The 16,709-nt window shown below is 41.7% G+C and overlaps 1 protein-coding gene across 2 annotated transcripts; it reads right to left on the reverse strand.

The window, feature by feature from the left end:
- Positions 1-214: 214 nt before the first annotated feature.
- ago4 (argonaute RISC component 4) lies at positions 215-16,675 on the reverse strand. Of its 2 annotated transcripts, none has more exons than XM_058377523.1 (18): positions 16,472-16,675; positions 12,782-12,953; positions 12,555-12,675; positions 11,427-11,608; positions 10,940-11,076; positions 10,671-10,805; positions 10,428-10,515; positions 10,020-10,167; positions 9,590-9,709; positions 7,987-8,115; positions 6,816-6,949; positions 6,046-6,230; positions 5,718-5,877; positions 5,102-5,417; positions 4,296-4,430; positions 4,059-4,160; positions 3,773-3,972; positions 215-3,435 (listed from the first exon to the last, which is right to left on the reverse strand). In XM_058377523.1, exons 1-18 carry the CDS (start codon positions 16,488-16,490, stop codon positions 3,327-3,329), a joined length of 2,592 nt encoding a protein of 863 aa, XP_058233506.1. In that variant the 5' UTR covers positions 16,491-16,675; the 3' UTR covers positions 215-3,326. The 2 variants fall into 2 exon arrangements, with proteins under 2 accessions (XP_058233506.1, XP_058233505.1); XM_058377522.1 differs by having other exon boundaries at positions 7,954-8,115.
- Positions 16,676-16,709: the final 34 nt, after the last annotated feature.

Below are 16,709 nucleotides of genomic sequence, written 5' to 3' on the forward strand. Positions count from 1 at the left end.
GATGCCACACACATATTTACAGGATTATCTGCCCAGTCCACTACACTAGGGAGGAAGTTTCTGTGCATTTCATCCAAGAGACTTCCTGTCCTCAACAGTCTAGATTAAGCTTCATTTACTCATTTAAAATCCAATGGGTTTTGAATTGATTGTTCCAGAGACTTGGCACTATAGCATTCACACCAATAAGAAATAAGGACAAAGAGACATGATATAGGCGTAAAATACCAATTTATTACTTTGCACAATAACACGAATAGTCCCTGCAGGCTAAAAAAACAAAAAAAAAACAAAACAAAAAAAAGGAAGAGGGGATTTTCTTTTTTTAAATGTCAAATAGCAATACACCAAGTGATGTGGCACCCTAATAGGAGAGGCCAGAGGAAGCCCCAGCAGGTCAACAAGAGCGCCCTCTATTGCTACTAGACAGGTCACACAGCTCAAAACATTAAAATACAGCACAAAAGCTACACGCACAAAAAAAGAAATAAATTACAATACACTTTTGACCAATAACAAATCTTTATATATCAAAGAGGAGATTGTTTAAAAAAATCATGCTCTCTTAAAATCAGGGAAGTAGTGAGAAACCATGGGTCAAAAGGTTAAAAAGAGGTAATTCATGTTTAATCCTGGAGTGTCTGGATGCTGTGAGCGCGAGTGTCATCAACAGAGAGCCACAGGACTACAGAGCACAAGCGGAGCACCTGAGCTGAGCAGACGTGTAGCGTACTGTTGACTATCGAAGAGGATGACATGCCGGTCTTGGTGCTCCCAGATTGGAGAAAAAGAAAACAAAAACAAAAAAGTACCTCGTTTGAGTTGGAGTTTTCGTCAAGACCGGACTTGGCACTCCCTCACAGCATCCGGCTCGACCCGCAGGACTTACTGACGTCTGTGACGTAATTTTCAAATCTTGTCAAAAGAGACTGGTCAATATTGCTACCCTAAAAACAAGCAGTCTCAATTCATACACCTTTACAGAAGTCTTTTTTTTTTCCTTTTTCTGAGACAATAAATATTCTGTAAGAGATTTAGGACAATACTCTGGCATGCAAGCAAGCAAAGTCTAAAATGTATAGCTTTCCGTAGAGCCTAAAGAGCTAGTCCACCAAATGCACATTCCCACTGATTGACACAAGCAAAAAAAATAAAATAAAATAAAACAACAAAAAAAATCCCCACACAAACGCACATGCCTATGGGCAATTATACCAACCGCCACATCAATGAGAAGAATTATAGCTTTATCTTTGTTCATGTTTGAAGTATATTGCTGTGCCATAATATGAAACTGGAATTATTGTCGTCATTTTACCATAAAGAGGCACAAATTGTTCAGCCAAATAAATGATACGCTGTGGGATCAACATTAGAAAATCTGGGTAATAACACGGAATCACCGAACACCATATTCCAGCTTATTGCGAGTGATGCCATTGCCCCATCCTTCTCAAGAGGCCACGAGTCACGTCCTAAACAGGCGAGAGCTCAAACTCATTCATAGCAAACCTGTGGCTTTATAGATGGTTTATTACAAAAGGGTTTTCGATGAGCTGCCCACCTGACAAGACGCACGCGGAGGCCCGACAACACTACAACATGACCCGGGACAAAGGCTTACCATCATTCAACCACATAATGTCAGGTACTGTCAAACTCAAAAGGCAGTGCTTATGCTTGTGTCTCTTAGCAAATAATACAATGCTCGCATTTTTCCATCTCGAAAGAAAAAAAAAAGAAAGAAAAGTATACCTTCAGACTTTATATATAGATATACAAGATCAACTCACACAACAGCAATAAAAAACACAGAAGCAAGTGTAAAATTCAAATAATGGCCAACTATTTAAACAGCTCTAAATATCCCCCTGAGCCCTGATTGTCATTGATCCTTCCTTGTCAAAACAGTTTCCCCAGCACGCCACTGTCTGACACTTGGGGGCAGAAATAAGGTCAAAGCAATGTCTTTGCCATGATAATTCATTACTTCCATTACACAGAAATCATAAATGATATCACCTGAAACCGGAAAAAAAAAGGAACACCAACCAAAGCGCTTTGGGCCCCACAACCATGGACAGAATGCTACAACATGATCAGCTACAAAACCGGATTCACCCAAACACCATCGAAACGACTCCTGGATAAAATTCTTTATGCGACTGAGATTCTGACGGTCTGATATACATAACAGCAACATTACAACAGTAACAATGACATTATACACTAACAGTTAAGATAACCACAAAAAGGTTTTTATATTAAACTCTTACAAATCTGACTTGAGTTATGTAGAAATGCATAAAAGGTAAGGGAGAGTGCTGTTATTTTTGCAAGCTTTGCCCTTTGTTGTCTACGACGCTAACCTGTGATGGGCCAGCTTGACGTCCATGACCATCCCTGCACCTTGTACTTAACCATTCATAAAAGGACGCACGTGTTTCTAACTTGTGCCACAGACACGAAGGAACTTGTAGTAAAGACCTGTGTCCTGGCCTGATACTCCGTCAGTCACACAGCTGAGACCATGGATAAATTCCTGCTACACATAACCCATCAGCTTATGCAATCCTGCAAAAATGTAAATCTAGTGAAATAAGCTTATATATAGATGCGTCTTTTTATATATATTTATGTATGTGAAGCGCTATAAAATAAACTGAGGCATTTACAGCAGTTAACTCCTTGAATTTTCCCTTTACAATTCAGTGGCCTGCCATGAAACATGCACACACACACAGTCACACTCCATACACACAATACAAACACACATTCAAAAAAAATGGGAGAAGAGTAATGGGTATGATACCCAGATCACCTCGCTTGTAAAAGACTGAGCGGAGAGAGTTAAAATACGATCATAAAAAGGACAAGTTTCAGCCAACAGTGGCCTGAGGTAAAAGTAGACAAAGTCCAGCTTAGCTGAGAGAGCCAGAGCTGTCACGACAAAAATGGCGCAGGTTTGCTCACACTCAGTGTATATTACAAATTAAAAAAAAAAATTAAGAAAAAATGACATTCAAAACTGAAAAACTAAACTCTTAAATGGCTCAATTTGATTTACTCTGTGCCTTGGAGACTAGTGGTCTCTCAGTGCAGGATTGCTGGTGGGCAGTTCCACTGAGGGCGGACGCTTGATTCAGACATGTGTCCGACCCTCTGGCTTTGGAACCGCTTTGGTTGTGGATGAAAAAATGAGAGCGAAAGAGAGAGAGAGAGAGACAGAGAGAGGAAGTTCAAAGAAATAGGAAACAGACAGAAAGAAAGAGAAAGAGAGAAGTAAAGAGGGAGCATAGAAGTGCATCTCCTGCTGGTTGAAGCAGTTAGGCGAAGTACATGGTGTGCTGGGTGTCATAGTGAATCTGGACTGCCTTGGCTAGGGCCTGAGGGTCCCGACCATTACTCTGGCCTGATACATGACTGCCCTCCGCACTGCAGAGATATATGGGGGAGAGAGAGAGAGAGAATCAAAATTACAACTGCAGCTGGCTTCTCCTCCATTTTGTTCATTATGGACACAAATAAGTGAAGCTCGACCCCACCCCATGTTCTACTTTATAGCAGATGGATACAATAGACTGCTTTCTGTTTCAAATAATGAAGCAAAAAAAAAAAAAAAAACCCTTCTGGTGAGTAGTCAACATCATTAAATTGCCAGAGGTTTGTTTTTAAATGGAAACTAAATGTCAATGTTTTGTACATGTAAGATAAGTAACATTCAGACTCTAATGCTCTTCTAACTGGCATGACTGTGATACTCATGATGTACCTGTCGTGGTCTTTGTCCACTAAGTGGTAGCGGGCGCGGAAGGCGACGAGTCTGGCGTAGTACGCTGGTGCAGGGATGGACACTGAGCGTGTACAGCGCACATATGTGTGGCACAGCTGGTAGGTGAGCAGCTGAAGCTCATCCGCAGTGAAACAGTTGTCATCCCACAGCACATGGTAGTGCGAGGGACGGCTGGTGCCCTACGAGAAGAAACAGATGGGTTACGACTGACCGGTATGTAAAGAGTGATGTAAGGAGTAGATAACAGGAAGGACGTGAGACTCACTTGAATACCAGCGTGACTGCACAGGTAGAAGTCAAACTCTGAGGGATGTGTGATGGTGCTGTCCACTGTAGTGCCTGCTGGAACATTACCACTCTTCCCAACCTGCAGAGGGTGACATAATTCAGGTTAAGATCCTTACTATACAACAACAACAACAACAACAAAAAAAAAAACATTTGTGACTAAATTCTATTAAAACCAATGTGAGGTTAGCTAAAAACTTCAAGCTTTGCTTACTCTCTCTGCTTTGTCAGAGCAGAAAAGTCGGGTGTGATGGCGTTTTTGCACTACGATGTAGGTGATCCCTGGCCTGTAGTCCTCCTCCAGACTGATGCACGCTTTTCTTATGGCTATCAGCTCAGGCCATGCAACCTAGAGTACACAAAGAGAGGCATCAGGCACCCTCACAATACTGATTCAACACACACAGATTCAACAAACATGGAAAAAAAAAAAAAACCCCAAATGATTCAATTTTATCCAGTTAGCCTCAGATTCTTGATCTAGGCTGACAGGAGTGGAATCAGATGTGGTAGACTATTCGCCTCGATGTTTAATACATTTTTGCCAAGATGCCTACTGCCCTTTCTGAGTTATGACACACTTCCTAGCAGCTTCAACCAATCTGGCAATTTTCCTCTGGATAAATATCGCAGGAGATCAGCAATTTATAAAATACTCAAAGCAGCCCATCAGGTACCAACAACCATACCACTATCCAAGTCCCTGAAAATGACGCAGTTTGATGTGAACATTAACTGATACTCTTGACCTGTATCTGCATGATTGCCACGAGACTGGCCGATTGGATAGCTACATAAACAATCAGGTGCACGAGTGTTCCTATTAAAGTGGATGGAGAGTGTAGATTATATTACATGTGTTGTGTAAGACAAACTGTATATGCAAACCATTGGAGATAATATATTTGAAAGTGCAGTGGAGACTTCCTGTGAAATATCCAAAAACCACTTAACCCCTCCATTGAAAATGTTTTGACCTCCACAAAAACAATATAAAAGGTCATGCCACACTGTACTCACCTGCTTCATCTGCCCCTCCGACACTCCTCCACGATAGTAAATGATGCGTGTGGGCTTGAAGCGGGTGGACTTGTAGAACTGGATGAGCAGCTCACGCACCATGTTGGTGAGATCCTGGATAACTTCTTGGCTGTAGAGCTGCTCCTGGGACAGATCCTGCCGCGAAGTCTGCACCCGCACTGTGGCGCAGTAGCGACTCGGATGGCCGTCCATGCTGCCCACCACTGCTGCAATGGACGGCTTCTTCCCATCACCTGCTGGTGGGTGAGTGACGTCGGCACCCAAGAAGATCACTGGTTGCTGGAATACAGATGGTCTAAGGGAACACAAAAGGAAGTACATGGGATATGGAGGTATAATTATTTTTTGTTCATTTTGTGTTACCTCACAGATAGACAGAAATCATTGAAACTACAAATAACAGTGTAATTTGTTTGCATTCCTGGTAGGAAACCAGTGACAAGTGTCTGAAAAATTAGCAAATAGCATAAGGTACTTTGACACGGCCAATCAAATTTTCATTCACCCCCAGTGTCACTTTCTGTATTGAAATGAATTATTTATATAAAAGAATTAATTACACACAGAAATCAACATTTAGGAATTGGCTGCACACCTCTGATGGGGTACCAGAACATTGTTGATGCCACCCAGTTTAGCATTGATCTTGAGGCAGAGGTTGGAGAGTGTCTGAGGAGAGGTCTTCACTACATTCTTCACCTGGACACACTGGGTTGCCATGCCCAGCAGAGTATCTCCAACACGCTTCACCTCCGCTAAAACACACAGGAAAAAAAAAACCAAAGTCTACTTGAATACTGGTTCAACATTCACAACTCATGCATAAATATATTGAGTCATTAAAAACAAACATGAACAGAAGAGTGGCTAATGAGGTCCAGGGAAATTTTATACTAGAATTTGTCTTGTGCTCATCTTTTTACCATAGACGGGGGTTTTTCCAGGCAGGATGACCACGATGAGTTGCAATCCAACGTAAGACATTTTAAGGTGCTTGAACATGGGCTCGACACTGTCAGCTCCCTGGGCATACTTGCAGAAGCAGGGCTGGCCCTGAATGGGCATGCCTGCATCCTTAGAGATCTTCCTTAGCTGGTCTGTGAAGCTCCTGAATGGAGAGAGGAAAAGGGCTGAAAATTTGGAGCCACATTCCATTTAAGCTTTAGGATTGTATTAAATCCATTACATCTTTATGAAATTTACATCATTACAAAAGACAGAATTCAGAGCTAGTAGAAGAGGAAAAGAATAAATGTAACTAAGCAGACTATGAGGGTGTATACTAAAACTCCAGCGTAGAAGTGACTGATTTTGAGTACCGAGTGTTATTTTAAGCTGGGATTGCTTACACGGAGTTTTCACCTAGACAGCCTGAATGTTTATAAGCCCCTCTCAAGTTCCTTAGCAACACTAGTTAACGGTGCAGTAGAACAAGCATCATGGGTATGCACAGATTGTTTTTATGGGCTTTCCTGAAATTGGCTCATAGAAAATACCAAAGATGGTGCCATACATCAGTAAAGGTAACACTTGTGGTTATTTTAACAATTTTGGCACAATTAGTACATCACGACATTTATTTTATACACAGAGGGCCTTTAGCTGACCTCACTACAGCTTTGGTACTTCACAGACCTTATGTAGCAGCAAAGCAAATATAAAGAGGGAACATAAGGCTTTGGTGGACACTCACTTGAGCAGGTCCTCTCTGCATTGTTTCTGAGGGGCAAAGCAGGCCACGGCCCACACCTTGATTTCGATGCCTGCATAGAACTGCTTCCCCCTCATGTCCCACACGCCCTGGTTGGGCGTAGCCACCGTCTTGTTCTGTGAAAAGAGTCGCTACATTCTTAGTGAAGCCCACAGACTAAACACTAAAAATAAAGACATAAAATCAACAAAACTCCCCAAGGCTCAAGAACTGCATTATGTTTAAACAAGCATAAATCAACTCACTAGGCAAAATTGTCTAAACTTGTGGCTTATGCATGAAACAACCTATCCTTAACACACTTTAACAAAAACACACAACAACGGAGCAACTCCAGTGTTCAGGGAATTCAGTACTCGAGCTACTTATTTCTCTGCTTCAGAAGTCTTAATATAACTGAAAATGGAAAACATCCTTTTGGGATTTAGGCTGTTAGCTTTTAATATGCAGTAACATGAATGGACACTGAAAACTGGAGATGACCACATGTTAGAATAGCAAGTGAATAGCAAAACATTAATAGGTTTGTAATATCTTCTTTAAAATAAGGATGTGTGTTTTACCCAACATTTCACCTTGATTACAAAATCACAGTTGAAAGATTACAACCAACACAGGTAATGAAATGAAACTGTGAAGTTAAACAAAAATGAGAGATTGCTTTTCCATTTACATTTCATGACCATTTTAAACACTGTTGAGAAAAACAACCTGGACCAAATGATGAATAAATTCAAGGTTTTCATATGCAGTAAGTCTCTGGGCAAAAAGAAAAGCAGTCTTTCAAAAGCTCCATACATTCCTGAGGAAGAGGATAAGACTCCATTGGCCAGTAATACAAATGATCAGAGCATCATGTACAGCTAAATCTTTCTAGCACTAATTCATCAATAAAATCAGTGACTCAAATCAGGGATGAAGTGATAACCACATCAGAATTAATATCCATAAAACAAAAACACCTATAAATCAATTAAATAAAATGTTACACAACACTGAGTCTGATCATCCTCCTCTCCATTAGTCCATTCACCCCACCACGAATCACAAACACACACACACTCGCCTGCGTTTATGGCCCCCACCCGTACTCACCCTGCACCCGTGCCCCAGTACTCACCCTGCCACAGTCCCTCCCAGTGTCTGTACTCACCCGGCCCCCATACTGCAGCATGGGCGCTGGGAGGACCCGCCCCGTCACCTCCGTCATGTCATTGTGCACCACGATGCCAAATTCTTTTAGGTAGGGGTCAGGGCCACCCACCATGCTGTTGCTTTTGACCTAAAAGACACGAAACTGCATAAACTCAGAGGTAAAACAAGAAAAAAAACTAGCACATGTTCTGATCTCGGGTACTATTTATGACAGACGGCAGGTACGTCTGTGATGTAGCGTTAGATAAGCTTGGTGTAAAGTGAAATTAACTGCATCTTTCACCTTCCCCTTTTGCTTCCCTGCTGCTTTAGCTGAGAAAACAGAAACGGACAGTTTTCAGCAGGCTACTCTATTGTAGCAAAGGGTTTAAAACCACAACTTGGAGATCACGAGTACATTCAGTCATTATATGCAGCTTCCAGGCATCCAGGACATTTGTGTGTTTGATAATGAGGGAGATTCCAAAGAGACAGCAGCAGTTACTTACAATTCATAACCTCACAGGAAAAACTTTGACCAGGAACAATATGTATATGTTCTAAATACATAGATTACAGTAGCAGATCATTAATGGTAGCTATGTTTACCTAGCAAATGACTGCTTATGTGAATTTTGAATGATTACGACGCATTAGAAGAGCAACAACATAAATCCTGAGCTAAAATAACTGCTATGTAGTATAAAGCTTCAAGAATATTTGCACAGCAAACCCTCCTAAAGGTAAAGAGCAACCTGAAATATCAGCTTGTTAAGAAATCGGCTGCAGCGAGGACTTCTGTTCTTCTGCTGATAACGGCTTAGAAGCCAAAGTAAACACAATCGAGTTGTGAGCGAGATGGCACATGCAGCAATGACTCACATCCCTTTCATTCATATGTTTGTTATGTATGAATGGAAAGTGAATAGTCAGTACATAAGATTAGAACAAATATATTCATTCTCACTACGAGCTGGCATCTGGTCATGTTAAAAATCACAGCTTTCCAACATCGTTTCCCTCTGTTTTTACTCATTGTGTATGCATGTGGTCATGTGATACCATGTCTATAGTCAACGGACAAAGCGAATTAAGGCTGATTTATATACATTTACATTACATCACATTTACATACTATCACTGTGCACTGTGTGTAGGACTTATGTGCGAGATTCTGGGTCCGATGTGCCATCTAGTGGATGTTTCTTTCAATCCTCCTGATGGAACTAAACTCTACAATTGAGTATGTGAGCAATGACGCTTGCGTAAGCAGGTGCCTGTGCACATGTACGTGTGTGAAAGTGAAGTAGATTTGCACCTTAAGAAGGAACAATGGTGCACTCTTATGCAATGGTTGCACGAGTGCAAATGCTGCAGAAGCAATTACATTCTCTAAAGAAACTGCACTGAGAAAACAGCAGACATAACTTAGTAGCTTTAATATGCTGTAAAAAACAAAACAAAACTGTCCTTAACACATTCAACTACATAGTAAAAGCAAGCAGTGTCAGTTCTGTCACAATGTGACTTATATTAAATGTTCTGAAACACTAGAGTATGACTACAGATTTAAAAGAAGAGTACTGTGTAGAAATAACAGGAGGTAAAGCAGTACAGCTCACCAGCCTGCTGATCTCCTCTTGGCGGTCAGGAGCTGAGCGGGCTGTGGCTTTGATCATGGTGGAAGTCTGGTTATCAGTTAACTTCTTTATGCAGCGCTGGCCTGCCACAATATTACAGACCTGGAGCAATGGAAAAAAAAATTCTGAATTTAGTGAAACTTAAATGTGCATGAAAGAATTATGATCATTTCTATGTACCTGTACTTTGCAATGACAATAAAGATCTCTCTCTCTATCTATCTATGTGAATTATTCCACTTCAGCTACTACAACCTACCAAAAAGGATCCACATTTTCAGGAAAAACTTGTAACACCACAAAAATGGAAATGTGGCAGTACGACTGCTTTTGTATACATTTAGCACTTAAGTACGTGGTCCATAATTTTTGACATAATGCAGTCTTAAACTGAATAAATAAGACCGCTCACCTCAAGGGGAAGGTATGTGTGCTTTTGTTCCTGCCCCACCTGAAGGCAGGGCAAATGGGGGTATTTAAGTTGTAGACTGTATTTCTGTTTGAAATATTGGGCTACGGTACATTCCATGGCTTGTCCATTTTCTAGCTGCAAGGGAAAGCTGCCAAAGCAAAAAAGTTGTATTCATTACGAGAGTGAATGTTCTTTAAGGTGTACTGACATGGGGGTCATAATACAAATACACACATTATTTCACAGTAATCACTAACTTAACACCAATTAATAATAAAAGCAAACGTTAATAGCTTAAACAGAAATGCTTGAAGTTTATGCAGAAAGTATTCATTTGAAGAACGAAAGAAAGAAAGAAAAAAAAGGCTTGCACAGGAAGCTTAGCCTCAAAACAGGTTCAAGACCTACGTCTGGTGGCTGGCTGGGCGGCGGGTGACATTGCACACACGGTACTTCCTCTTCATCTGTCCGCAGTGTGTGACCTCCACTTTCAACCCTGTTCACACAAACACAACCATGAGCAAATGCATGTCAACATGCAAACAACCTCAACAAAAATAAACAAAAAAAAAAAGAAACTGAAAACATTTAATATTCAAATGAGTCAATGACAAGCCTGCGTACTGGTCCAGACAGGAACTGTCCACTCACCTCGGATCTCCTTGGTGAACTTGACACGTTGAGAATCTGTAAGGGGCTTGGTCTGCTCATTAATGTTTTGAATGTCTAGAACCTCACACATGAACTCGATCACTGGCTGGGCACGGTAGAATGCAGTGGCTGAAACTATAGGGTTGGGAAACAAAAGAAAGAATGCAATTAATTATAATAATCATCATTTTTACTATAATATGGCAATGTAAGAAGGAGAAGGGGTATAGAAATCAGCATAACCCCAGATCCTGTCAAAGACACCTCACCATCAATGTTGAGCATCATGTTCCACATGGCAGGACGAACAGATTGATGGAACCCAAACCACACCTCTCTTCCTCCACCTAGCGGATGGTAATAGCCTTCTGGTGGAGAGAAGAAAGAACGGCCTACAGGAGTGTACCTGCAACCAAGTAAACAATGTTATCCAGTGCATTTTCACACATCCACCTACACACACACACACCTTGATCATCTTCTTAAACCAAATCGAAGTTTTTGGAATGAAACATTGAAAGTCAAATAAATTCAAGCCCCATCTCCACTGTTAAATCAATGAAATAAATAAATAAATAAATAAATAAATAAATAAATAAATAAATAAATAAAACAAACAGACCCTACAAGAGGATGAGCTGACTGAATTGAACTTCACAAAATATTACCAAAAGTGCTGCAAATTGAACCCCAACACTAAACCCATTGCGTCATAGCGATCAACAATGAACCCTCAGAATCAACATAGCGTCTTGCCTCATGGAAGGAAGATGGCGTGTGATGACATCCAGGGCCTGAACAGAGTCCTCGGGAACCTCGTTTAGGTGACCAGACAGAGCCTCCAGGAGCATCTGCAGACTTACCACAGACACCCACTGGAGAGACACCTTAAAGGTCTGATCCTTCCCTTCACCTGGCAGAGTCACTTCCAGATCCACCTGAAATATACAAAGCAGCAATGTTTGCTAAATATCACCAAATTAATTTGCTCCTGATGTCAGAGAAAAAAACAAGACAGTTCAACTGAAATGCTATGTGGCTACTACATGCTTTTTTGTCCAATCATCAGATAAGGTTCAATACCTTAAAGGTGGAAGTATAATTTCTAGAAAACAAAAGTAGTGAATACAAAGCACCTCTGCTGTAGATGCTGGTGTAGTTAGACCATTAGCCTGACCCAAACACAGCCTTAACAAGTGCCAAAACAAAATCATATTTCTACGTCATTTTAGCAGAAAATTCACCGAAGCTTTTATTTATTAAGACAGCACTCCTATAGCCTCAACAGACAAACACTGGCAGTATCTATCAGCCACAATAAGGAGGCTATTGGATTAACATACAACAGCGCTCAGATTTAGGAACATTTCTACACCATCAATAGTACCAAATCTGCTTGAGACCAATTATAATCTTGAGCAACTGAAGTTTAGGATCTCCAGTCTGCAAATTACTACACTTTATTGCCGAAAGCATGCAGACAAATAGATTTCTGCTAGATGTTGAGCATTAGTGAACACTGGATCAGGCACTGATGTTGGGTGATGAGGCTTCGGTAAAAGCTTGTGCGTGTAAAAAGCAAAAAAAAAAAAAAATTCAGCACAAAAGGCAAGAGAGAGAGACAGAGAAGAGTGTGGTATATTTCACTTTCCCTTGAAAGTGTTAAAGATGCTTTTTCCACAACCACAAGCAAATGTGCAAAGAGCTGACACTGTGTGGTATTTAGACCAGTCACAGAGAGTGGGCGGTTTCAGAACAAAAGGCATGGTGTTTAGGAGTTCTGCTTGGAGGCTCACGCACTGCGTTGAACAAAAGTCATCTTATTGTATTCAAAAAAAATGCCTTTTGATTGAAGAGCGGTGCCAGATTCAAGTGCCAGCTTACCCTGTCTCTCCCGATGGGCAGTGGGTGAGCCGTGTACATGTTCCTCTTTCCATCATATCCAGGCTGCCGGTCCCCAAAGATCTGCATCTTGAAGTGTCTCACCATGGTGTCCACCACCTCTCTGCACACAAAATGAATAAAACACTACTGTCAAAAAGTGATATCTAACCAATCAACATAAGCCTCTTCTTTGCTCTGTCTTCTTCCTTTTGTTTGTCAGATCTCACCGGTTGACACGACGGGGCCGCTTCTCCGGCTTGATTTCGATGTCATAGTGGTAGACATCGATCTTGGGGATCTGCACCTGGAAGTGATTGGCCAGCAGGCGAATCGGCTTCCCCACCGTGCCCAAGCCGGGCCGGCGTGGTGGCTGGAAAAAGGAGGTAGGGGCAGGTGGGCCTACAGAAAACACAAAGAGATAACTTGTTAAAAAATATACTGGACATTATCCTGGATGCTTAATTTTTGTAAAGTGACGGAGGATGGCCAACCAGTATTTGGATAAATCATCAGAACACAAAATTCTCTCTTGCTTTTTCTCTTTTGTGTCGATCATCATAGAACAAAGACACCCAATTACCAACACGCAACACAATTACAATATATAGAAGCCAACGAAACAAAGAGAGTTAGTCAGAGAAAGCAGCAGGGCTGTACGGAATACTATTATGATGTGCTGATCATCAGAAGTGTACTAGATATTTTTGAACATTTAATTTAGATGCTACTTTAGTCCTTCTGTTCATACTTTTCACCTCAAATTTGGATGTAAAAGGTTTTATTGTCTCGTCTTTTAATCTGTTGTGGTGGTATTGTCATGGGCTTGACGCTGTAATGCTTTGACAAATTGCAGAGGTCAAGACCTGTGGAGGTCCCACACGCTCCAATTAGCACATAATCCATAGGGGGTACTGTGGTTCCACTGTGGCCCCTCCGGCTCCTGATCTGGCCTCCTTCTTTTTATTTAGTTTACGACTGTCAAAATCTCCTGTGTGCCTAGTGGCTTTCTAACATTAACATATTCAAACCTGCTGATTATACCTGGCAAACCATTACTTTTTTTGGCATTTACAAAATAAAGCAAGCACACATAGTGTGTAATTGCCTACTAACATTATTTATTTACACATTTCTGAAGCATCCAAAACAAGCTTTGGCCACCAGACATCTGCACTTTACTTACACTTTAATTTAGTAAGATGTTCTTGCTATTAAGTATTCTGACAAATCTAATGTTCCTGGCGTTGAGTACTGGCATAACGGACTGAAGGTGAGAAGCAGATGGATTAAAGTGTTGAGTCAGTAATGACATTGAGCACATGGCGAGCCGTCACTCACTGCCCAATCACCTGGATTACTTTACTCAGCACACTGTACAGCTGAGCAGGAGGATCATCCATGACACCAGGAACACAGGACCTCACCATGCTGAGAGGACAGAGGGAATCCCCACAGCTTTAAGTTACAAAGAAGATGGCAACTAGTCCTAGAGGATGGCACCATGAATGGTTTTGAACGATTTGGTGCTAAGCCAAACTGACACCAGTGGGGAAAGGATGGCTCCATGTTTATCGTTGGTGGTTCTGCAATTCTGTGGATACAAGTCTACCAAGTTCCACATATTATTATGGGTTTTTGTTCATTTTTTTAATAAAGGTGGCGATGGGGTCACAGACATGTCATCACATCATCTACAATCACTGTCTGCTACTTACATGCTGAAAGTAAAGGTGAAGACCTGAATCATTCAGGGGTCCTAGAGCTCAAACACCCTGGGACATGCATGTTAACTGTTGAAGTAGGATGGGGGGCCAGCGTAACGCATATTTCCCCCCTAAGTGGGCCTCATCTATGCTTGTGCATTTCCTAAAACTATGTCAACTGCCCCTACCCCACATCCCCTACCACACCATGTGCCATGGCTAAAGTCTGAAGAAAAGCTCAGCCTATAAAGCGAGCATGTAAACGATTAGGTCAACTTGCTTCATACGACAGTGTGTCTGGATTATTAAACAAAACCCATCATATGCTGAGGTATTCTGAATCATTTGCAACAGATGGCTTTGTTCTGTAATGTGGAAAACCTGACATAAACAAATACCAATTTACTGTGTGCCCTAACGCTAATGGACAGACAGCAGGCTTCAAATTATGTCATTACCATCAACACATCATCAAGTGCCTCTAATTAGTGGGATTTGCAAATACTATAAATGTACCTTATAGTCTGTCAAGGATCTTTCCTTCTGATTTATTATGCATGGATATTTCTGTTGAAACGGTTCGCACGGGGATCAAAAGTCAATAATAAAATCATCGAAGGTGAAAAGTGTGAGCTTATATCCATTTATCGAATTAAATACAGCTGGGGACAAAAGTTCACAGCCCTCAAAGATGTCTAGAGTCCCTGGAAGCTTTGAGAGTAGATCTGAAAAAGGCAAATGTCTGATTTGAAGTCATAAATGAAAATCAAGAGCAGATATGTTTGACGGGAATGAAAGTCAAAAGGGTGGACTATAAAGAATTGTAATCAAATCAAAATGTAAAGCTTTTGAAAGGGTGCTCCCTCCATTATAATATAATACACTCTTTGTTCAGCTTCACGTGAAAACAACCTCTGATAAACGTGCTGTTTTTATTATCTGCAATCAAATGTAAATTGATCATGATCAATTTAAAACCTTTCAAAAGTGATCTAAAATAAGAATATAATCTCAAAACTTGCAACTCGGATTTTTTCCCCCCCTAATGTCTGCCATGCAAACCCATTTTCCATCTGATTCACCCAATTCATTAATACTGGACAGGTCAGTACAGCTGCTGCTGTGAAGTGAAGAGTAAAAACGAGGGAAAAGTCACGGATAAGGAAGTCAAAGGAGATGGGTAAGAATACTGATGAACCATTTTTGCCTGTCTGTGGGCATTAATTCACGTGAAATCGGTGTGTTTTCTGATACAGAGAGGACTATAAACACACACATTCGACTCCTTCCGCTTTTCACAGCCTCAGCGAATGGGAAAGAGGAGTGTTTACTTTCACTCCTTAAACCTGTCTACACGAAGGAATACAAAACCTTCAGTGAAAATTGGGCCTCATACCAAAGCCTGGAAGCTACAGGAATGCCATTTTGTCCGCATGGGGCTTAATGTTGATGTGTTGTAGGGAGGTTTATGGTGGCCCGGAACAGACACGACATTAACACCATGTCCGCGATGTGAAGCCTGGCGGTGTGTGTGTGTGTGTGTGTGTGTGTGTGTGTCTGCTAGCCGTAAGGACAACAGGCAATCCCTATCGTTTTATAAACACCTTCACAACCCCAGTCTCACCATGTGCTCAAACTCGTATAGTAACACGCCGATGTAACAAACGCTGTCTGAGCGCCTCGGGTATTCCAAAAGCTTCCGTATTTTGATAGCCAAACGCTACTTCCTATTACAACTAAATCTTCTAAATAAGTAGGAAACAGCAGAAGGCGAGCAGCTAGCTAAAGGATCTCTCTCTCTTACACACACACAGGTCTGTGTGAACAACACATCAGGAAGCAAGCTCGCTTCTTGATTAAATCCCAATCATCGTCGCCACAATGCCGTGCTGCCTTCCGCACTGCTGTGTGTGTGTGTGTGTGTTACAGTTCACTGCGCTGCTACACAATAAATAACTGTCCCGACGTCACACATACACACAAACACTTGTTGGCCTTCTGTCTAAGTATTCATCTTGGATAACAACTGTATTGATTGAACAAAGAATAACAGAAATTTGACAAAAGAGACACGGCTGCTAGTGTGTTTGTTTTCGTTTTTGTCTCCGAGGCCTACAGCAGACAAGTCAAGCTAAGCCGCGGCCCACAGTGACGCGCTGCGCCGACCTGCGCTCCACTGTCACCGTACACGGGCTCCTCATGTTCACCGCTTACCGGGTCCGAGCGCTTCCATGGCCGAGGGCTCTCTCTCCGTCTCTGTCCCGGCCTGGCGGCTCCGTACCGACACTGAAATTGGGGGCGGTATCTCGAAGCTTAATGTGGCTAATTTAAGAACTGGAAGGATACGTATCCGTTCAAGGATCTGCGCGCTGCGTTGTCTTCGGTGTGATTTAAAGCAGATCCATGGGATTTGTAACTGAGCATGCGTGAGAACGTGCGCAGCGCGAATCGC

This window comes from Hemibagrus wyckioides, linkage group LG24 (genome assembly GCF_019097595.1).
Source record: "Hemibagrus wyckioides isolate EC202008001 linkage group LG24, SWU_Hwy_1.0, whole genome shotgun sequence".
Classification (NCBI taxonomy): Eukaryota; Metazoa; Chordata; class Actinopteri; order Siluriformes; family Bagridae; genus Hemibagrus; species Hemibagrus wyckioides.